General features: G+C 38.2%; 1 protein-coding gene across 9 annotated transcripts in view; it reads left to right on the forward strand.

Moving 5' to 3' along the window:
• Positions 1–25,191, forward strand: part of LOC129761894 (cytoplasmic polyadenylation element-binding protein 2) — a 693,641-nt gene that overhangs the window by 631,732 nt on the left and 36,718 nt on the right. For all 9 annotated transcript variants that reach the window (XM_055759726.1, XM_055759730.1, XM_055759724.1 and 6 more), the window contains one exon: positions 9,886–10,107. In XM_055759726.1, coding sequence (XP_055615701.1) covers positions 9,886–10,107 — 222 coding nt within the window. The remainder of the gene's footprint in view (positions 1–9,885; positions 10,108–25,191) is intronic.

Below are 25,191 nucleotides of genomic sequence, written 5' to 3' on the forward strand. Positions count from 1 at the left end.
TTGGATTAATCCTCGATTCCAAATTGCGGTTCAACGAACATGTCACAACTATAGTTTCCAAGGCATATTCTGTCCTAGGATTTATTCGTCGACACACATCGTTCATCACTGACGTGACTGACGCATTGAAATCATTATTTTGTGCTCTTGTCCGCAGCATTTTAGAATATGCAACTCCAGTTTGGGCGCCGTATCACATGGCCCATATCGTCAAAATTAAGCGGATCCCAAAGCACTTTATTCGCTTCGCTCTTCGACAGCTATCCAGCTAACCTACCTCCCTACAGATCACGTCTCCTGCCTTTCGTCCAGACGATTGAAATTGCAACGGATGCTCATATTCGACATAATGACAAACAGAACTGATTGTTCCGCTCTGCTCCAGCAAGTTAAGTTGAACGCTCCATCTCGTTTGCTTCGCAATCATAATGCGATCAATATCCCCCTCCACAGGACGAATTACGGGCCCAACAACCCACTCAGTGCGAGTTTACGAGCATTCAACGATGTGTCCGACTATAATATAAGCAATATTGGGGGGGGTCTGTGGGGTGATTTGGTCCAGTGTGTGTTTCATCGAAAAAAACATACTTATGTTTATGTAAAGTATTTTGGGATAATGTTAGTCAGTAACAGTGTTCTAGGATCGATACTAGGTGTCTTGGCCAGATTCCAGACCAGAAAAATTGGATTGACACCATCTCGAATGGATGCATAGATCTTTTCACTGTTTTTCGAGCATTTTCAAACACTTTCGATGCTTGGTCAAAGAAAATCCGCTCTTGATGGCCTGCGTTGCTCTTCCAAGCTCCCCCTTCTTCCAACGTTGTCTGCGTTGTCTGTTATCTGGAATCAATTGAACCAAAGAAAAGCCTCAAACCTGTAGGACCAATTCACCTCACAGAAACGTGTCCATGTCACCCCACACAACATGCAAAAAATAAAATGCATTTAATTTCATTTATTGTTTATCAAACTTACAGTTTCGCTGTAATTGTTCCTCTTCTATAGGCCAACAGAACTTTACTGCAGAATACACGAAAAATTTGTGTAATCAGCGGGAAAAACCTAAAAACCACGATCGGAAAACTCACATTTTTTAACAAAGTGATTGCTGTGTTCATGCTACCGTTTCCTTCCACCTGTTGAATTTTACCAAAGGTTTTTTACGTTAGGTACATACGGTTCAGCAATAGAAGGAGATGACATTATAAAAAATCCAAGTTGAACCGTACTTTTTGAGATAAAGGGGTGCTCCAAATCACCCCGTGTGTCCAACTCACCCCGTGTTACCCTAATACGCTTTTTTCATCTGTCTTCAGATATGACAACATTCAAGTTTAGTTATGTTATAGAGTAAAATATACTAACCTCTGGTAGGGATGTGGGACAATATACCAAATATACCAAGGATTTTTCTGTAGTTTTGTTTTTGAACGGTAACAATCTAAATAGTCACAATAAGCATTATTATAAATCATCCAAATGTCATGGCCCGAATGGGCAGTATCGAGTGCCATTCCCCGGGCAGCATATTCACTCCCGTAGATCAAGTACACGCCGGGGTTGCACGATAATTTTTTTTCAGACGTAAGGTAAATGATTTTGGTTTGTTCAGTCGAAAAAATGATCATGGTTTGCCCACTTTTTTGAATGCTCTAATTCAGCGCTCCTGTGTCAAATAAGGTATTCGAATGTTTTAAAACATATAAATAAAATTGTCATTTTCATGATTTAGAGCAGTTTTATAGTATATTTTTACGAAATCACATGTTTAAAGGATTATGAAATACACCTACTATTTGTGTCAATACGCCCCTCATTCGAACTAACTTTTAATCGATCAACAGATGATTATTTGGCACGTATTCAGACCTTTCCTGGATTATAACACTTACAAATATTGTAAACATCATGCTTGCACCCCATTTGTATCTGATTTACATAGCTAAACCATTAAATTATCGCTTTTTGATGAACTCAATTCCGATCATGAGTTGTCCAATTCAATAATGTTATTTTGTCCCCATGATTTCTATGCCAGCCGCTTGACGCACTGCAGTTTGTTTATTGTGTCCTTCGCGCATAGCAGAAATAAAGTTTCTCTGTGTTGAGTGTATTGAGGGTAACACTTTTAAAATGCCCAAGAAAGGCAATATTCTGAAGAAAGCCTAAATTATGAATGAATCAATATGATGACAGTAAACTCAAGCAATGATAAATGCAACATCCACTAGTAAATTCGAATGTTTTCATTCCAAAATGGTGATTTCTAAAACCAGACAAACCATCATTTTTTGGGCAAACCATGATCAGAGGTGGTCAAACCATGATCATAATTCCTCTTTAAGGATAATCGTTAAAAAATATAAATATTTGATTAATTTCAATACCTTATGGTAGTATTAGTAACTAGAGACTTGGGACTTTTCAACAAATCCAAACTCGTATCGATTATGTATGATTTTCATGAAGAAAAATCGATTTGCATTTACTAGTTGCGTAAAAACACCCCAAATTGGACAAACCAAGATCATTTACCCTACTCGCGCGAACGGGATTACATTGATGGAATAGAATTTCACTTTGCCAACTGCCACGCGACGAACTCTCGCGGAAATGACTCGCAATTATTGTTTACGCCATTTGCTTCTTCTCTCGCCATATCGCCAACTCCATCTACATGATGCTAACCGCTGCCATAATCTGTCCACGTCTGGGGTAAACACGTCGCCCCTAAACCGTCATTCCGCGTCCGCTAGCGGGTTCAGTGGTGATAACTCGCAATATAAACGGTTATTACTACCCTCTGCCGGCGAACACGACGAGGTTCAAAGTCCCACGTATTGTTAGTAGGTCATGTGGGATAGGAAAAGGGGGAAATGGGAATAATTTAATCAGCCGCAGAATTCTAGAACGGATGGTGTTACTGCTTCTACTCTTACTATTTGTACGGCTCCTAGCGTGCCAGCGTGAACCCGTCTAGAAAATTTCGATTCGTGAAACCTTCGGGGTGCTAACTTGTGTGGAGCGCTTCTCACATGGGTGGTTGTCCCATGTGGAGGATTATGAAGATCGCTTCATACGTCAGCCTATCACCGTGTGACTCGATAAGGGCATAGAACGCGATTCTACGCATTTTAGTGAGATGACTGATGCAGAGTTTATCACTTTAGTAAAGTTTCGGCAGATACGTCTTGGTGCTAGAAATAAGTGTCCTTTATTGCTTGAAGTGCAAAGGACACGTTTCGTGGTAATAATAAAAAGAGTCTAAGCGACGTTAAGATGGGGTTTCTTTTTATTTTTGCTTCCCCTCAACACCGGATGAAAGATTAAAGCAAAAATTTTTTAATTAAATTGCCCGTTATGGGAGGATTCGCCCGGTCATGAAATGCGTTGCACAGGTATCCGTCATCTGCCCTTGTACATGATACGACGGGTGGTGGGTAATTTTTAATGTCATTTCAGTCGTATACACGCTTAGTCATGCTTCCGTTGCATTTAAATGAAACGTGGCTTCGAGATTCTCAATTATACCTCTCAAGGAGATGGTGCCCTACGTAGTTTGACATATACTACAGGTGTGCCAGATTTTTTGTATTGTACAGTAAAATTACTCACACAGATGAAATAGCGTGCAGAATCACGGCTTTTTGTTCGTAAAATCTAACAAATTCATAAATTTTGTTGATTCAAACCCGTTTTTCTTTTTATTTTTCCTCACAAAATTGAACTCGAGGGAAAAACTAACCAAAAAGTCATAAGTTTTGCCGTGTTTTAATTCAGAAGACGTGTGCATTTTGCTCATCAAAAATGTCGAACAAATAGATGCTCCTCCTGGAAATTATTCAACATATAGTTACATGAGCGGCCTAAGTATACCAATCGCCACTGATGATTTCTCCTATGATAGAGAAGTGTGAATTGTGAATATAATACGGAACAACAACATTTCATTGTTAAAACTTGCGATAAGTTTTCCTCGAATTTAAACTAAAATATCGGATTGCATGCTGTTAGGTGTGAAAAAGCGAATAAATTGGAGCACCAAGGAGTAGTGCAGTGTACGAATATTGGGTTGGGGAAAAAGAAACGTCGTATATTGTCAACATATGGCAACACTTAAACATATCTTGTGTTGTACTTATCGCATCGAGTCATACTATACGGCTATTTAAAGACGACAATCTGTGCTACGAGTTTCGTTTTGACAGTGTTGTGAATGTCCTTTTCAGTCTCAAGTTATAGCGCGTCAAAGATGGAGTCCACCGAGCAAGAAATTCGCCATATTTTACGTTTTTACTACCTGCGAGGTAAAACTGCAACGAAGGCGGCCGAAAAAATTCGTGTAGTTTATGGAGCCGATACTGTAACGATTCGCACAGCACAGCGTCGATTTTATCGATTTCGTTCTGGTGTAGTGACTGTCGAAGATACACCCCGTACTAATAGGCCAATCGTCGTGGAAACCGATAAAATCGTTGGAATCATCCAAGTAGACCGGCATGTGAGCACTCGGTCTATTGGCCAGGAACTGGGTATAGACCATAAAACCGTTTGGAACCATTTGCAGAAGATTGGATTCCAAAAAAAAGCTGGATGTATGGGTGCCACACAAGTTGACGCAAAAAAATCTTTCAGACCGAATCAACGCCTGTGATGCACTGCTGAAACGGAACGAACTCGACCCATTTTTAGAGAAGATGGTGACTGGTGATGAAAAGTGAATCACGTACGACAATCTAAAGCGAAAAAAGTCATGGTCGAAGCGCGGTGAGCCGGCCCAAACCATCGCCAAGCCCGGATTGACGACCAGGAAGGTTTTGCTGTGTGTTTGGTGGGATTGGAAGGGAATCATCCACTATGAGCTGCTCGACTATGGCCAGACCCTCAACTCGGTTCTCTACTGTGAGCAGCTTGACCGTTTGAAGCAGGCGATTGACCAGAAGCGGCCAGAAATGATCAATAGAAATGGTGTTGTTTTCCACCAGGACAACGCTCGGCCTCACACATCTTTGATGACCCGCCAGGCTCCAAGTGATTATCATTTCTTCCGGTCCATGCAAAACGTTCTTGGTGATACTAAGTTGGCCTCAAAAGAGGCTTGCGAAAACTGGCTGTCTGAATTTTTTGCAAATAAGTAGGGGGGGGGGGCTTTATAAGGGGGAAGGGGGGGGCTTTATAAGGGGGAAGGGGGGGGATAATGAAGCTGCCTTCTAAATGGCAACAATTTTGCGAACAAAACGGCGCATATTTGACTTAAATTGGATAATTTTAAGTATGTTAAATAAAGCGTCAAATTTCGATCAGAAATACGACATTTCTTTTTCCCCAACCCTATATAATTGCAATGGAGCATTGGCTCCTTATGATGATGTTCAGGTAAATTATTCTTTTCGTTAAGATTTGTCTGTGTTGTCCTTTAAAGAATGTTAATTTTTTTTTTTGCTTTTCCGGGTCTGGATACCTGGGGTATTTTTGGAGATTGGAAGCAATGCTCTATGGACGCTGTCAACAAAGTTTACGATGCTGGATTTTAAGTCAGCCGTATCAGACTGTAGTAGAAAAACGTTGATAAATCATATTTTCCTTTGTGAATATATAGAGAAAAAAATGAAATCGTGTAGAACACATATCTCTAGATTAAATATGAGGCTTTATAGGCAGAAATATGTATGCATTTTTCATTAAATAACTTTTTTTTTAAATCCACACAAATTCAGATAATTTTGCACGCTTTTTACTAACACTAACGCGAGGACCCTTATAGCATACCTGGTCACCGTCTAATTACGTTGGGTGGCGTCAAGAAACCGAGAACGGCTTCTAGAGCCCGTTCTCGGTTACGATCAGAGATACCTTTCCCTTGGAGTTAAATACCACCGTTTGGATCCATCTCAGAATATTTCTTGTTCAATTAGAAAGTACATCAATCAAAAATCTTAATATTCTATCTATTTTGCCCTAGAGTATTGACGGACGATTTTTCTGCCAAAAAGTGTCAAATATTTGGCCTTTTTAGTGCCTCAGAAATCACGGAAAAATGAAGGTAGGACAAAAAACAAGGTGATTTTCGTAATCTGTTTTATTTTCTATTTTTCCACATAATCACCGTAACGTTTGAGGCATTTTTCATAGCGTGGCATGAGTTTTTCTATTCGAAGTGCGAAGTGCGTAACGTCCAACTTTTTGAAGAACGATGTAACTGCGTCACGATATGCACCCGTGGCCGAATGGTTAGCGTCTCACATTATCATGCCGGGTGTTCGGGTTCGATTTCCAATCTGGCCGGGGGATTTTTTGTCAAAGAAATTTCCTTCGACTTGCACTGTGGTCACGCGTATTATAAAGCTTGCCTCTCGGAATACATTCAAGGCGCGTTATTTGGCTTAAGAAATCTCAACTAAATATTAATAAATGACGCTAAGTAATACATACGTTGAGACGGCAAAAGTTCCACAAGAAACGTTAACGCCATTCAAGAACAACTGCGTCACAAATTTCTTCAGTGTTATCGAATCGTTGACCGACGAACGCCTGTTTCATCAATGGGAATAAGTGATAGACGCTAGGGGCGAGGTCTGGGGAGTAAGGAGGATGCTCAAACACAGTCCATTTGAATTTTTTCAATTGCGATTATGTATAAAAATAGAAAATAAAACGTAGATTACGAAAATCACCTTGTTTTTTTGTCCTAACTTTATTTTTCCGCGATTTCTGAGGCACTGAAACTTATTTTTCGAACGACCCTCGTATAAATCCAGCTTAAGTACGATAAATAAAACAACTATGAGTCACCGTTTAGTGTTGGATGTGCAAATTATTTCGATCGATTACATATATTTGAAGAATAAAATTAATGAAAACATTAGTCAAGATATTGGGCCTGATTCTGGAATACACTTCACGGTGGAAACGAAATTAACGGCACGCCATTGAACTACGTTTTACGAGTTAGTGAAGTGTCGAAGATAATGATGAGTTTTCAGGCAGAATGAGCACTTTTCAAATAAAAAATCATTAATGAAAATTAACTTCTTCGTATCAACCTGGTATTCAATGTGAGTGGAAAACTTTGTTTTCTTCATGTGATATAATAATCTCATACAAAAATTTCATCTGAAGATAATTTGATATTATAATGATAAATTTTGTGGGAAACTAATCTCGCATCCAGATGTCGACACCGTACCGTTGTCATCACGAATACGTTTCATTCCGTTTCCACCGTGAAGTGTATTCGTAATGTATTCGAGAATCAGGACCATTGGCTAAACACGGCGGCGCTCGGTATTGATGAAGAAATCCGGATTTTCAGATTTTTAAACATCAAAATCGTGACGTTTCATATAGCTGTATGTTGACTGTATGATGTATGTTGACGTTTTACCTCACTGACTTCGAATCTGAGTTATCAGATTTGCAAGCGTGTCTAAATTTGCAGACATTTAATTTTTGTTAGTTTTTTTTTGCGATGGCAATTGACTTTTACAAGCTTTTAAAATTGTAGGAAACATAAATTAAAACATGTAGATTACTTCGCAAATAGTCTCTTTTCGCTATTCCTTTTCGTTGTTTCTATTCTAGCGGCTGCATAAGTTGCCCGTTATTGACAGCTCTGTTCGGGAAAGTAAATGCTTCCAATTCTCATCAATTTACAGACATATACAGACTATGGAATTGTAATGTATAGCATATCAAACAAATCTTAGAAATTTCGATTGGTATTCAAACCGTTTAAATCCGTTCGCAGCAACAATAGATATTGACGTTAACTTTATTTCATAAAAACGTGACCTGTATTCTGATTCGACACCCTTAATGTAAGACGTAGTCCTACGTCAAAAAAGCTCGTGAAACGAAGCTCGATGCCGTCAACGCGAGGACTCTCTGTGCAAACTTGATTTTGGTTGCCTCGTGTGCATGCGATCTTCATTTTAATAATTTCAGCCTAATCGACATCCGCAAAGAATATTCTTTTTCAATAGCAATAATGTGCCTGATCACGAACGTCACTTCACGGTGAAAACGATATGAAGTCCATACAAATTGCATACAATTCATTTCGTTTTCACCGTGAAGTGACGTTCGTAATCAGGCTCAATGTTCACGTTGAGATTCTGTTGTCCAAAAATATCATTGGTAGTATTTTTGAGAGACTAGGAAGAGACAGTGCAAGTAGAGAGGATTTTATTTGACAGTGACGTCCTTCGGATGAAATGGGAATAAAACTCAACAATTCTTGTGTTTGGAACTGAGTGCCATCGGACCATCAAAAGTGACATCCCAAGGCGGGCACTTTATGGGCGTAATATGTTCCAAAATGTACCTCTACAACTCATGAATACATAAAACTAAACAAGAGTGTCAAATCATGTCTGTTTCCGAATCATGCCCAAGTAGCGCTTGTATATTATTTCGACTTTTCACGCTATCGTGTTACTGCTAATGGTGTTAAACATGCAACAGAACCATTGGTGTAAATCAAACATTGCACCAGAGGCACTTGTGAATGGTCCCTAATCCGTGCCCGGTACAAATCTAATGCAAACAATTTGTGTATATTTTCTTTCAACGAGCCTCTCCCCTCGTGTAGTTTACCGATTGGAAAACTCTGCTGAGAATGTAATAGTTGAGTATTCCACTCGAAGGCAGTCAACAAATCGATGCGTTTCAGTAGATGTGTGGAGAATACAACGCACTTTGATCAAATGGGCAAAATAATCCGTTATTAATTCGATAAAGACTTCAATCGAAATTATGGCGCCTGTATTTATTGCACTCCCACTCCCGGCAAAAGCGAACACCGTTCGCTACCAATGAACATTGATTCCAACATTAACGAAGGACGGCCCAAGAAGGGCAGTAGAAGCAGACCAAGGGTGCAGACCAAGTTTATTGCAGAAATCCTGAACAAACTGTCCCCCTGTTTTTGGCCTTTTGCCCTCGTGTCTGCCCCAATAAACGAGGCCAAAAGTAACGACGAAGAATAAGAAGAGGAAGTTAATTCTCCGTCGAATTAGGGCGGAAGCCGTCTTTGAAGTATAGTCATTATTTTTGTCTATAATTTGTGCTTATTGAAGTCGTTACAACACACCGTTTGGACCGGGTCGGCGACTGAAAGTGGTAGTGTGAAAAGTGTTTTTCCCTTTGCGCGATTCGTTGCATGTAATATGTACAAGTAATGAATTAATTGGCATCCTTGTGGGTGGGTGGGTTTGCATGATTGAAAGTGTTTTAATGCATACCTTTAACAGCGTCGCACACAAAATTGCCACCACAACGCGCGGCTTTTGTATTGGTGGAATTCGGCGAAACAAATATTCAATTACGATTAATTTAGAGCGAATTTGACTTTTCAAACGAAGCTGGTTCATATTGATATTAAATGCATAACTTTTTGAATTTTTCAGAATAATAGTTTATGTCTGCTTAATTCTAATAAATCAAAATTTCTGGTTAAAAGCGAATGAACTGCAAAGTTTAGAACCAAACTAGGAAGAAAGGAAATTCCTAGGCGCCATCTGCACGTCAAATAATGTATCGTGTTTTCAATATTTCAAATATCGATTCGCATAACCACGTGGGCCTTGGGAATAAGCCCAGCAAGCCATGGAACTAGACCTTATTCCGCACACGCCAGCTGACGAGCTAAATCTGAATTTCACTAACTTTCGACGGCAATCTCGTCATTTTGGATAGGTTTTCCTCGTTTTTTAAGTTTCACGCTTCCCAGCAATGGCATCCAACGTTTACGATTACGTAACGCTGCAAAGCCTAATAAACTATTTACGAGTGCTGAAAATCCGTGATTTTGAAAGTAAATCTCGTGATTTGAATTTTTCGATTGTCATTAACCTAAAATCATTTTTTCTCTTCCTTTAGGCAAGCCATTCTTCTCCGGATTGGACGAACAAATTTCCGATGATGTGGGAGGCTTTGGTGGTAATCTCAACAACCACCATCACCACCAACACCATCATCACCATCAATTGGGCAGCCTGGGATCACCTGCTCGTTCGTCACCCCACTCGAACGGGTCAGAATCGACGGAACGCTTCTCTCGGAAAGTGTTCGTCGGTGGTCTCCCGCCGGATATCGATGAAGGTAAGTTCATCAACAAACAAAGAATGTTCACCGACTCATTCTGGGAGCTGCAAATAAAACTTAATTCAGAATTTACACAAACAAGAATTATGGGATATTCGTGTGCTCCGGATAATAACAAAAGCCCATTCGGCACCACCCGTGCTGTTATTCTGCTGGAGAGAATGTGCCCGAATGCTTGCCTGCATTCAAAATTGAGAGTAAACCTGTCCTGCCAGCCATGCCGTATTGAATTAGAGAATGAAAATTCATTTTCCCGTCTAGCTTTCCATTTGTAACGATGCAGCGAGTCACAGCATCACAAGAGGCAGTTAGGCATCCATGTAATGGTATCCTCCGGCAGCTGTTTTTCTATTTTGCTAACGGATATCCACTTCATTCGAACAAATTGTATTTGGCTTATTGCTCCGAGTCCACGACGCTGTAAGTGGGGACAAATTGGCGAAAAGCAATATCACATTTCCCATTTGTTTTAATTTCAATTGCTTTATCCTGTTGGTTTGCATCCGAGCAAATTACATTAATCCGAGGAAGGCCGCCTGCGGCTCCTGTGAATGACTTGAACGGATGTGGCTCGTTTGTATGGATTACATTAAAAGCACCTGGAGAATAATAATATTTCAAGATAAGCACAGTCGATGTGATGTTCCATTTTACAATTTACTGTGAGATAATCTCATGGTTCCAATTGGAAAGTAAGTGGCGGTTTTATTTCAGTGTAACAAATGCTTCTGACCAAGGCGCCTAAAAGTATACCTAAGGTGGGCCAACTTGCTAAAAGCACTCTTCAGCCATCTTGGAAGTCTACTGTGTTTTGTTTGTAAACCAAGACGGGTCTATGGTACTACAAGCGTACTGTGTTTTGTTTACAAACAATCGTAGACTTCCAAGATGGCTGAAGAGTGGTTTTAGCAAGTTGGCCCACCTTAGGATATTCTTCTACGCGCCTTGTTGTAAACAAGCACAATACGCTAGTGCCGAAGCTCGCTCCTGATCAGTCTGTCTCTTTCACGCTTCAAGCAAATAATTCCCCTTCTGCTTTCTCCCGTACTGTTTTCAAATACCGCTCCCCTAACCTACTTAGTGACGAAACGGCCTCACCTTAGGATATACTTCTAGGCTCCTTGCTTCTGACATCCGCGTTGATGGCAGTGAGCTCGTTTAGTAGTTTAGGGGAGCGCCTAAAAATAATTGATTTTCAGGCGGAATGAACGCGAATTTTAAAAATAAAAAATATGAATGAAAATTAACTTTTCCGTACCAATTTGGTATTCTATTTAATCGAAAAGCACTTGTTTTGGATGCGGTGAGAAAATCTCGTACGAAAATTGTTTTTCAAGACAACTTTATATCTTTTATCTTTATATCAACTTTATATGAAACTTATAGACAAATGTTTAAATAGAAACCAGAAATACGTGTTTCAAGTAATGGAATAACATGATGTTAAAGTTTTCATTCAAATTTTAACATTTGAAAACTAGCTCCGTGTCTTCTAATTTGATAGGGATTACACTAACGAATTTGGGACCCGAAATATGGCCCCTAATTGAAAGTTGTCACCAGGCTAGAGATGGGCAAGCCGTTCACGAACGGTACGAAAAAACTAGTTTGCCGAAAAGAGTGAACCATCTTTTTCAAAGAACGGTAGTTCTTCCCATGAACTGGTTGCGATCGAACGGTTTGTGAACGAACTGATTTCGGAAGAACGGTTTGCTAATGAACTGTTTGAGAGCGAACTGATGAAGAGTGAACTGTTTGTGAACGAACTGTTTGCGAGTGAACTGTTTGAAAAAGAAACGATTGAGAGTGAACTGTTTGCGAGTGAACTGTTCGGGAACTGTTCGAGCTGAACTGATTTGCGCTGGACGGAATGGATCGATATAACGAGATCGCTTGTAAGAAAAATAAAACGATATTGTCAATTATGAGCAAAATGCATGTAACGCAGGGTTTATTTTGTTAGTATATACTCAATTTTGGGTTAAAAATTAAATAAGATTAAATTAAATTAAATCTTATAGTGTGGGCAAGTTGAGAAAAAAAATTCGTTGCTTTCAATCCATTGTTTCGCATGTTGAGTGTACATATTATCGTGATTGTTCGTATGATTGATTGTTAGTGAAAACAGCGGCTGGATTTTTACTCTGAATGAACATTATGAAATATGATCTTACCTGGAACCTGTATGTTGTTCAAACAGAAAATATGAAAAATTGCACATATATTGTGCGCATCAAATTATTACATATATTTTTTTCGGCCGATAAACATATTTTCACATACAGTTTGCGACTTTCAAAGAAGAAGCAGTTTATTTTTCCCCACTAAATATCAAAAATATAAATCCCATTCGTACACTATCCAATCCAACGATATCAATTAATAGCTGACTATTGATGTTGATAATTTCCGGCTAATCCTTCAGTCTGATCGGATAGTTTTTACAAGAACGTGAAATCGTATTACTCGAGCAACCGAATCCTTAATGGAACTTTGTCCTCTTCTGGTAAAAATTTCAACATTTCTCGTCGTCGATTACCACAAAATTTGGAGGAACTTAAAGAAGAACTCGGGTTTTCAACAGCATCAAAGTCATAATGTTAGGCCGAGGACATAGTGAAAGCGATGCGATGTGGGCGCGGGCGCGAACTCGTTTGCGGGAAAGCTCTTTCGTTCACGCAAAATGCAAATCAAGTGCAAACCGCCCCGACCTGACATAGTAAACGCGATTTCAAAGTGGCGAAACTGTGTGTGGAGTGTTTTGCCGCGAGTAAACGTGATGTGAAGAAGTGGAGTGATGATTTCCAGACGATTTATATATAAAAATCTTCACAACCGAACTCATCGAACGAAAATAAAAATTTAGTTTTTAAGAGCAAAATCGAGGGGTTGTATCCGAGACACGACCGCTTAGGACGTAGGACTACGCAATCTTTTTTTATGTCAAAATTCCATAAATAATTCTTTAGTAAAAATTTCCAAGGACCCTGAAAAGTTTTAATGGCTTACGTAGTTTTGTATAATCATTTCGAGAAGCAATGATTCTTTCTTGCCAGTGCGAGAACAATACACTTATTGGTCATGTGTCACAATTTATTTCTTTAATACTGCACGCATTGCACTGAGTATTGAACGAGAGACATCTTCCGTGCATCGCCATACAACAAGCATCAAACACGCGTCTAACAGATGCACACAGTTGCAGCGATAAAAATGAAACATCGAAACACACTTCATGTGAAATATTCGCTACCGTTCACAGCTAGAGGGAAATCATAAACATAAACGAGCAGAATAAGCGACCTTTATTGTTTCGGGCACAGAAAGGTTCTGAGAATTTTCCTCAGAGGAGATGCAATACTTATATGCCAGCGACAGTTTACTCACTATGCAAGGGTGGAGTTTACTTCCCAAATATTCTCTTTTCGCTATCCCCCTTCATTGTTTCTTTTCTAGCGGCTGCATAAGTTGCCCGTTATTGACAGCTCTGTTCGGGAAAGCACACAAATGGACATAACAAATGTATAGGGAAATGGGAATGCTTCCAATTTTCATTAATTTAAAGTATATAAAGACTATGGGATTGTAATATATAGCGTATCAAACAATCTTAGAAAATTTCCGATTCGATTGGTATGCAAATCATTAAAATCCGTTCGCAGCAAAAATAGTTATTAACGTTAACTTTATTTCGTAAAAACGTGACCTGTTTTCTGATTTGGCACCCTTAATGTAAGACGTAGTCCTACGTCAAAAGTAAACAAATGCTACTGAGGAAACAGTTTCATTTACTGTAATTTCAATTTAGATTTTCGGTTGAAGCTATTTTGAGTAAAATATCGCATACATATAATTTATTACTAAATTAAATATCTCACAATTCAATTTTCAAAAGAATGAAGATGTGTTATCATATCTGGCATCCTTGTGCTGGGTTGTTTACACGTAGAATGTAGTGGAATGAAACATCAAAAAACGCACGATCTAAGCGATCAGTATGTCATACAAGGTTTTTTAAAATAAAAATCTGTTCACATTTGTAGAAGTTATTAAAATTTGTTGCGTGAGCGTTTAATCTGAAAGACCCTATAACTACGGCAATACAAACAGTAGAATGTACAAATCTTTTGTACATACTACCAGCTCTCCCAGAGGTTAGTAGATTTTACTCGATAACATTATTAAACTCGAATGTTGTCATATCTGAAGACTGGTGAGAAAAGTGCGTACTAACCATTTTTATTGTTGCCATAAGGCAATACGGAGGTAACAGTTTTGATATAATTCTAACACGCACATTTTCGTCGAGAAAATGTAACCGATATTGGACTTACGAATCATGGATCTGCTTGACATATATGTTTATTAGTACGGTAGAAAATGACCGTGAATTGGCAGCATGTATCAAAAATCGTTATGTTTACTAATTATTTCGCTCAGTGTAGTGATGTGTTCTTGTGAAGAAATATGATGAGATTTAAGTGCGATTCATATACAACATCCACGTCACGTTCACGTTCCGTCACGTCACGTTGCCAATTTATCGCCTATAATTTGGCTGGTTTCGTTCATTGAGCAGATTTTTTTTTGCATAATATCAGGTGTTTTTATTCCTTTGGTATGCGGATTACAACAAAATATGTTGCCTGTTGCATATCGCGTATCGCTGCTTGCTAATTGCTTATTGCCCCGGTGTTCGAGCCGCCTTAGAGCATCCCCAACGGTGGGTTGCTAGAAGCGTTGGTAATTGACAACTCGTTGATATTTTGGATAGCAACTCATTTTTGCACCGGTCGTTGCTATCCTGGTTGCCATTTTACTACTTTCCTTCTCGCACCGGTGGTTATCAAACGAGGATGTTTGTTTTTGTTATGATTGTTTGCTCCGAGGTTTGAGAAACACACGCATCGCAAAAAGAAAAACTAAAATCACTATTTTCAAAAACAACAATATGGAAGAGCCACTACCGGCGAGCTAGTACTGTACTGCTTTAAGTTCCATTCGCTTTGGTCACATTAATCGTTGGCGTTTTATTAGGATTGAGTGAGCTCAGCAGTATGCTGATCACCCTTGGATATCAAGGCATGTTATTTTCCGGCTTCACAATAGCTTCACAATTTCAACTAAATGGATTTCCAATTCAGTTCTTGTTCTTAAGGGACCTTAACCCAAAGATCTTTTGTCCCTTAAATGAATTTCAGAGCGGGCACCCGCTTATATACACATTTGTGGGTTTACAGTAGTCTGTTTTCCTATAAGTCGTATTTAAAGTGAGATCGGATAACAATCGTATATAATATCGATCAAAGCATACATCGTACATATATATATATATATATATATATATATATATATATATATATATATATATATATATATATATATATATATATATATATATATATATATATATATATATACAGCCATTCCATGTAAAACCGATATAGTAATTCTCAGATTTTCGTCAAAAGTGGTAATTTTGTTCTTTATCGCAAACTATTAGACCCGTATTTTTTTTTTGACGTAGGACTACGTCTTTCATTTCTATACCGGGGTGTAAAATCAAAGTTTCGAAAACGAAAGCGTTACGCCGGAGACCGAGATTTTGAGCGTTAATAGCTCCTAAATAACTGAACGAAATGGTATGATAAACACATCATTCGAAAGATAAAATGTCTACGCGTTCTATACTTGTTACTTTCTGATCCAAAAACTTGTTTCAATAGTCTTAAATTTGCTTTCAAAATAGGCTATTGAAATCACCAATCGGTATACAAGCGAGCGCCGCTCGGAAATCCACTCAGTTCTAATTGAACAGCGATTGGAGCATGTTGTCGCTGTTGTGGTGAAGCTCTTCATTTATCATGAAAGCGATGAACGGTGTCACCAAGAGCCTGTTTGTGCACCTTAGGCCAGAAGGGAATCCATCAGGAGGAGAGTGATGCTACAAACGGTTCCCCGGGAAGATCTCGAAGCAGCCGCTACACACACACACACATACACATACACGCACGGAATTCTTTCCGTTTGGATCGAGAAAGATCCGGAAAATAATCTGCCAGTTCCTCTAGGAATTTAAAATTACATTCATATGAAAGAGTTTATTTTAATGTTTTCTATCCATGTAACACTGTGACCAAATACATTAGGTTTTGTGATTTTTCAATCAATCGCAATCAACAGGATAGCTTCTGAAGATTATTCTTCCCCATCAGTAGGATATTTCCGTATCCAATATTGGATGCATAAAACCTTGTGCCTCCAACGTAACGCTCTCGTTTTCGAAGTTCTCCAAATATTTATTCATTCAGAATGAATTCAGATTCAACTTCATACAAATGATCTCTAAATCAACGATAGTCCTACGTCACCCTTGCGGTTATACCATAGATATAACCCACTTCCTGTTTTTGTTAGGGTGTACATTTTCATTTTAGGGTGATCCGAAATATCGACTTTTTCCCCTTTTTTCCAAAAATGACATTTTTCAAAAATTCATAACTGAACTACTGAATCGATTTAGACGGTCGACATATCATATTAAAGCTTATAAGCTAGTCAAAAATGCAACGCTTGCAAAAATTTCAGGTTTTGGTTTTGCCATTATTGATTGTATTTATTTTTTATAGTTTTCATGGTCTCGGGACCAATGGCGCTATATTTTTTATATTTATTTATGGAAAGCTGAGGATTTTTCACATAACATATCTCGAAACCAGGGAGGTGTTTTTTTTTCGTTTTTGAGTTATGATTTTTCAAAGTTACCCGATGGTCAAAAAATCATTTTTGTCTTTTTCCCCAAAAATGACTTTTATCTAAAAAAAAATATTACTTTTGAACTACTGGGCCGATTCAGATGATCGACATATCAAATTAAAGCCTACTAGCTAGCCTTTCTTGAAAAAATAACACACTTGCCAATAATTGGATTATAGTCACATACACCTAGTCTAGTCGCATAGAAATATTGAACGAAAACTGAAAACATGTTAACTTTGAAAAATCATAACATAAAAACGATAAAATAATGGTATTCGGATGTATTATGTGAAAAAACCTCAGCTTTCAGGAAAAAATTGAAAAAAATATGGCGCTCTTGGTCCCGAAACGATGTAAGCTATAGAAAACAAATATAATCAATAATTACGAAAACAAAATCCATTTCTATTCAGAGTGTAATATTTTTTCAAACAAGACTAGCTTATTGGCTTTAATTTGGTATATCGATCATCTGAATCGGTCCAGTAGATCAAAAGTAATATTTTTTTTAGAAAAAAGTCATTTTTGGGAAAAAAGGCAAAAATGATTTTTTGAACCATCGGGTAACTTTGAAAAATCATAACTCAAAAACGAATAATAAAACACCTCCCTGGATATGATTTTTTGTAGTGGAAAAAATAGGAAAAAAATTATTTTTCGGACCATCGGTTGGTTATCTTTGAAAAATAATAACTCAAAAACGAAAAAAACGCCTCCCTGGTTCGAGATATGCTATGTGAAAAATTCTCAGCTTTACAGAAAAAATATGAAAAAATATAGCGTTTTTGGTTCCGAGACCATGAGAACTATAAAAAACCAATACAACCAATAATAACGAAGACATAATTAAAATTTTCTGCAACTGTACTATTTTTCCAAAAAAGACCAGATAATTGGCTTTAATTTAATATGTCTTACATCTGAATTGATACAGTGGTTCTAAAGTTATGAATTTGAAAAAAAAAGTCATTTTTGGCAAAAATGCGAAAAAATTGATTTTTCGGACCACCCTAAAATGAAAATGGTTACCCTAACAAAAAAAAAAAACGACTCTAATAATTTGCTATAAAGAACAAAACTACCACTTTTGACGACAATCTGAGAAACACTATATCGGTTTGGCATGGAATGGCTGCATTTATATATAAAATCGTATATATATAAAGTCTCAATTGGCGATCTAACGTACAAATCTACACCTAGGCGGCGCTGCGGTAAAAGTGATGATGGTTTTAAATTTTGCCATGTGAGCTTATGGAAGATTTGTAGTTCTTTCCATAAATTACAATGCTATAATCATAAAAGATTATTTGATTGCGATGAGTTTTTAAGAAATTTAATTCTGCGCATTTTTATATATAACATGTTACTTTATTATCTATTTCAGTAGTGAAAATTGTATAAATATTGACAATGGTTGAATCAAAGACGGAAATTCGAGAGCACCATCAAGAACAAGTAGAAAAATGCATGGTTCTTGCATGTGAGAACTACCTTTGAAAGTCCGGAAGTAAAACATACGTGATTTGTTTTTCAATTTTAGGTTACCTTTTCATCATTTTCTTAGTTCAAAAACAGAATCCAGATGTCTCACCGATCGTTTACGTTTTGCGTTAGATCGCCAATTGGCGGTCGAATTTCCTTCTTTAATTCAACCATTGTCAACATTTTTATAGTTTTCACGACTGAAAGAGATAAGAAAATAACATGTTATATATAAAAATGCGCAGAATTAAATTTCTTACAAACTTATCGCAATCAAATAATCTTTTATGATTATAACATTGTAATTCATGGAAAGAACTACAAACCTTCCATAAGCTCACATGGCAAAATTTAAAATCATCATCACATTCACCGCAGCGCCACCTAGGTGTAGATTTGTACGTTAGATCGCCAATTGGGTATTGGCGATCTAACGCAAAACGTAAACGATCGGTGAGACATCTGGATTCTGTTTTTGAACTAAGAAAATGATGATAAGATAACCTAAAATTGAAAAACAAATCACGTATGTTTTACTTCCGGACTTTCCAAGGTAGTTCTCACATGCAAGAACCATAAATTTTCTACTTGTTTTTGATGGTGCTCTCGAATTTCCGTCTTTGATTCAACCATTGTCAATATTTATACAATTTTCTCTACTGAAAGAGATAAAAAAAATAACATGTTATATATAAAAATGCGCAGAATTAAATTTCTTAAAAACTCATCGCAATCAAATAATTTTTTATGATTATAACATTGTAATTTATGGAAAGAACTACAAACCTTCCATAAGCTCACATGGCAAAATTTAAAACCATCATCACTTTCACCGTAGCGCCGCCTAGGTGTAGATTTGTACGTTAGATCGCCAATAACAAACATCGGTTTTATAATACAGAGAGTGGTACAGTGTCGACGTCTAGTGGCGACTTTCAATGTGGGGTAATAACTCCCTGAACTCGATGGTGACAAAAATGTCCAATTAGAAGTAAGAATGTCCAAATAAACGTGTCGCATTTCAGGTCTGTCCAATTAGCTGAAGATTGCATTGAATGATACTTACTGTATACATTTTTGCAAATTGAACCAATCGACATCGTATATGCATATCAGACAAATGCAGCTCGAAAGTCACATAAATGCATAATTTGAATCATCGTAGTTTGCATCAAGGCGCGTAGAAGTATATCCTAAGGTGGGCCAACTAGCTAAAACCACTCTTCAGCCATATTGGAAGTCTACTGTGTTTTGTTTGTAAACAAAACACAATACGCTAGTGCCGAAGCTCGCTCCTGATCAGTCTGTCTCTTTCACGCTTCAAGGAAATAATTCCCCTTCTGCTTTCTTCCGTACTGTTTTCATATACCGCTCCCCTAACAAACTTAGTGACGAAACGGCCTCACCTAGTACCATAGACCCGTCTTGGTTTACATCATATTATGAATTTTATACAACAAAATTGTTGATGTTTATTTCAAGACGTCGTTTGGTTCCCTGGTGGGATAGCGAAGCGGTATATGAAAACAGTTCAAAAGAAAGCGGTCAACAGAAGCACGGAAGAGAGAGAGAGAGTTTAAACACAAGCGTTCAAAATACTGTATTCTTTAAAATTCTGTAAAGCTGCTACTAGAGCTTTGTTCAAAATCAAAACACTACAGAGTTTCAAAATGACTGCAGAGTAGTTTTCTCGTATTGACCAACTTGGTAATATACTTCAAAGCGCCTTGATTTATTTGGCTTTGCCAGGTTGCCAAGTTGGTTTACAAATAGCATTCAATTATGTAAAATTACATTCGAAATTAACTGAAAAATTCGTCAGAATTGAGATCTTATCTGCGAATTTCTTGGCATATCCTTCAAAATAAACGAAACTAAGTATTTGATTGGTTGAATAGGATGTTATTTTCTTTCTAAGGGACACAGTAAATTAACCGAAACGGCTACCAGGAATGACATATCCGATTGTATCTCTTCCGTATCATATAAACAAGTTCAAAAAGCATTGTATTTCGAATAGCCAGGCGAGATAACGCATCGAAGCAATTTCGTTTAACCATCATATTGAGATTAAAATGTTACATCTGTAATCGTCAAACACGAACATCTGTAAGAACCTGGTTCATCTGGACACTAATATTTCCAGGTATATTGCCCTCTCAGCATGTATGTAATCCGGCAGATTCACCGGACACACGATTCACAGGAGTAGCCTCAGTGCATTTTGGTTGATTTCATTGGGAGAGTTGTGGAGTGTGCAGCCCAAACCTGTGCGCATCAATATCAACTGCTTATGTCAAAACATATCACGACCGACCACTAGAAGCGCTGCTTCAAGATGAGCAGTGATTCCCGTGATTCCGAATCATATACGAGTAGAGCTCCATCTTTCACGAAATACAATTAATTATTCAAGTATGTAATTGAGATAGAACAACGAAGACTCGGTAAAAAAAAACACTGAATTGAACACATCTATATACATCACTCCATTAGTGATGTCTGTCTGTCTTTCTGTCTGACTGATTCTTATGGACTCGGAAACTACTGAACCGACCGACATGAAAATTGGTATGTAGGGGTTTTTGGGGTCGGGGAAGGTTCTTATGATAGTTTAAGACCCCTCCTCCCTCTCTAAGGGGTGGGGGGGTCTGGCGGCTGCCATACAAATGAAACACAAATTTCTGCGTTACTCGAGAATTAATCGAGCAAACGAAATAAAATTTGGCATCTGGAGGTTTTAGGATGCAATAAATGTTTCTATGGTGGTAAGACACCCCACCCCCCCTCTCTAAGGGGTGGGGGGGGCTTTCATACAGATGAAACACAAATTTCTGCATTACTCGAGAATTAATCAAGCAAATGAAACCAAATTTGACATATGGAGGTTTCAGGGTGCAATAAATGTTTTTACAATGGTTATACACTCCACCCCCTCTCTAAGGGGGAGCTGCCATACAAATGAAACACAAATTTCTGCATAACGCGAAAATTCTAGGGGACACGAAATGTTCCTGTGGTAGATAGACCCTCCTTCCCTCTCTCTGAAAGAGAGGGGGCTGATGGTGTGATAAAACGCGCTCCTATATCTTCTTCTATCTATATAAATAAAAATGGATCACCGAATGTGTTGATAAGAGCAAAACTCGAGAAAGGAATTGTCCGATTTAGGGCTGTCTTTATTCTATCATATTTTCTGTATCAAACATTTATTCCATGTAATGGATAAACATGTTAGGGTAAATGATCTTGGTTTGTCCAACTTGGGGTGTTTTTACACAACTAGTAAATGCAAATCGATTTTTCTTCATGAAAATCACACATAATCGATACGAGTTTGGATTTGTTGAAAAGCCCCAAGTCTCTAGTTGCTAATACTACCATAAGGTGTTGAAATTATTCAAATTTTTATGTTTTTTAACGATTTTCCTTAAAGAAGAATCATGATCATGGTTTGACCACCTCTGATCATGGTTTGCCCAAAAAAATTATCATGGTTTGTCCGGTTTTAGAAATCTCCAGTTTTGAATGAAAACGTTCGAATTCACAATTAGATGTTGCATTTATCATTGCTTGAGTTTACTGTCATCATATTGATTCATTCATAATTTAGGCTTTCTTCAGAATATTGCCTTTTCTTGGGCATTTTAGAAGTGCTCACCTCAACACAATCAACACAGAAAAACCATACTTCTGCTATGCGCGAAGCACACCATAAACAAACATAAACAAACTGCAGCGCGCCAAGCGGTTGCCATAGAAATCATGTGAACAAAACAACATTATTGAATAGGACAACTCATGATCAGAATTGAGTTCATCAAAATGCGATAATTTAATGGTTTAGCTATGTAAATCCGATACAAATGGTGAGTAAGCATGATGTTTACACTATTTATAAGTGTTGTAATCCAGAAAAGGTCTGAATACGTGCCAAATAATCATCTGGTGATCGATTAAAAGTTAGCTCGAATGAGGGGCGTATTGACACAAATAGAAGGTGTATTTTATAATTCTTTAAAACATGTGATTTCGTAAAAATATACTATCAAACTACTATAAATCATGTAAAAGGCAATTTCATTTATATGTTTCGAAACATTCGAAGGCCTTATTTGACACAGGAGCGCTGAATTAGAGCATTCAAAAAAGTGGGCAAACCATGATCATATTTTCGACTGGACAAACCAAGATCATTTACCCTATTTGCTTGCAAGTGGTTGAAAAATCTTGAACGAGAAAAGTGTCTGAAAATAATCTGATATTATAATGACGAGTTTTGGTAGAAGTACTAGGAATTTTATAGTAAAAGGTAATTTTAAAAGGTAGATTAGAAAATTAATCAATGAACAGTTCTGCGATTGGACCCATGAACGTGCGCTTAGTAAAAAATCGTGAATGTGATAAAGAAAAATAAATTTTGGGCGGGACGAAGTTTGCCGGGTCAGCTAGTTTATCATATTTATTGAGAAACAAATTAATCTCCAAAATTTTAGAGCTATATTGTAAGGCAATGCCTGTAGATCATCATCGAAAAACTGGTGGAAACGAACAACGTCCGAAAATTCATTGTTGCAGAGGTGTTGGAGCACGAAATTTGCCGAGACAACAGACAACACATGTTATGCGCACGTACAAACTATTCTATTGCAGCAGTAGCATCAGCAGCAACGAAGTGTACGTAATTTGTTTTCCATCGATCCGATACGGATCCGTATTAGCTGGACCAAAAATACACAACACTTCCACAGAGTCAGGACCGTAATTTATATCCTGCACACACTTTCTTAGATTTAGAAGATTTCCCAGGGTATGATCGGAAACCGGGTCCCATTCATGTATCCCATCGCATGCAAACAGGCAGCCGCAACCAAAAGCACAAAAAGGATTGTAGCTGGATGGGATAATGGGGAAGTGCTGCAGCGGAGGAGATGATTTGCTTTTACGAGCTGTTTGTCTGTTAGATTAATATCCTTCCAGTGCCGGGTGTAAATTACGCAACTGGCACTCCGCAAATGAAAAGCGATAGAGGGAGAGTGAAAACCTTATTACGATTCATTTCTGAACACAGACACACACTGTGGGCAACGATCGTTGGCACATGGTTCGGTGGTCCATGCCATAATGGTCGTATATAGAAATTTGGGGAGTCGGTCTTATTCAGCTGGATGTGTAGCTGAACCCGGATAATTTACAATTTGCCCCACAGAACAAATTACTTTGCAGCTTCTGCTGTATGTAGCATTGAGAAACTTGTTGTCATTACTTCATACTCGTAACAATCTTATGTTCGGCACTGGCAACAAGATGAATTTTATTAGTCAATGAAAACATGACACGAGATTCATCTGCAGCATTGTCAGTCTTGCTTTTTTTTTAAACAAGCATTACGTAATGATAATTTGGACTATAACCTCTTAATAACTCCCAGCTAGAAGTGCTGGATCAGCCTCTTATTATGTGCGCACGTCAGCGACAAAAAGGTACGACCGGCGATAACAATAAAAATTCTGTCTCCTTCGTGAGGATCCTTTTTTAAAGAAAACTTCAAGACAATGCTGAAAAGAAAAAAAAAGCGCAGGAAATCAAGTGCACTGTAAAATTAAAGTGTCCTTACGCGAAAGCCCTCCGTCGTTACCCGGCGAAATCTTCCCTCGTCAGAAAGTGGAGCACCCTTCATAAATCTTTTCCCCGCATCGTTTCTCGAACAACTAGACGGCGAAACAGCAGAAGAAGGATAGTTTCTTCTCTCCGCAATGCCAACAATCGGAAGCTGGTGCGCTTCGGCAGTAACCATACCGGAATTCCTTCGTCCGTCGTACAGTGATGGCAAGCTCACCATCGTTCGCAAACAACACAAAAAAAACTTACAGTCATTGAAGCGTTTTTTATGTCTTGTCCCGTGACCACCATCGCTTCCTTCCCTCCGCAGTTTGGGTTCGGTTTGGCTCAAGAAATTCCGCGCGAATAGCACTTCCTCCGACTGGAGTTAGTTTCCAACAATCTTCACATTTTTTGTCCCGTCTCATCATGCGCTCCAATTAGACTCCAATTTCGTTCGTCATTCATTTGGTTTTGCTGCAGTGCATTCTGAAAACAGCGACGGCTGATATGGCTGAGCCACTTTTCCGCTTCGGTAATTTCCGTGGGAAAACATAGGAGAAGACGTAATGAGAGGTAGGAATTGCTTGCTTCTTCTGCCTTGAAGACAGTTTAGAACCATCGTTTTAAAATAATTATACGCTTTGCTAGAATTGAAATGAATTCTATTCATCCAACTACATGTGGCTTGGCGAGTTGTTAGCGGCGTTAGTGTAAATTGTACATTTTGCGACCTGCTTTTTCGGGTTCAATTCCCGTTCTGATCGGACAAAACATTAAGACCACTACTCAAGCAAATTGCATTGTTCGAACAAATTTCCCAACATATGTAGTTAAAACAATAGTCATTCATTTAAAAAGGCTACTAAAATGACGCGACAAAAATTAAGATCGGTTTTAAAATTCAAGTTAAAAAAAAACAAAAAAAATCATACAGTGAAAAGTTTCTAGGGTTAGTACTGGGTTGTGTAACCTTTGTTACGCATCACTTCAGTCACCCGGTTCGGCATGAATTCCAACAGCTTCTGGCATGTGGTGACCGGAATGGCGTACCAACAAGCTTGGATCCTATCCCACAATTGCTGCTTATTCTTCGACTTCTCCCTGTTCTCTACAGGGTTCAGATCCGGTGACTGCGCTAGCCACTCCATGACGTCGACTTTGTTATCCTGGAATCACTTTTTGACGGTCTTGGCGGTATGGTTCGGATCGTTATCCTGCATGAGCTGCCATTTC

The sequence above is a fragment of the Toxorhynchites rutilus genome, chromosome 1 (genome assembly GCF_029784135.1).
Source record: "Toxorhynchites rutilus septentrionalis strain SRP chromosome 1, ASM2978413v1, whole genome shotgun sequence".
In the NCBI taxonomy this organism is placed as follows: Eukaryota; Metazoa; Arthropoda; class Insecta; order Diptera; family Culicidae; genus Toxorhynchites; species Toxorhynchites rutilus.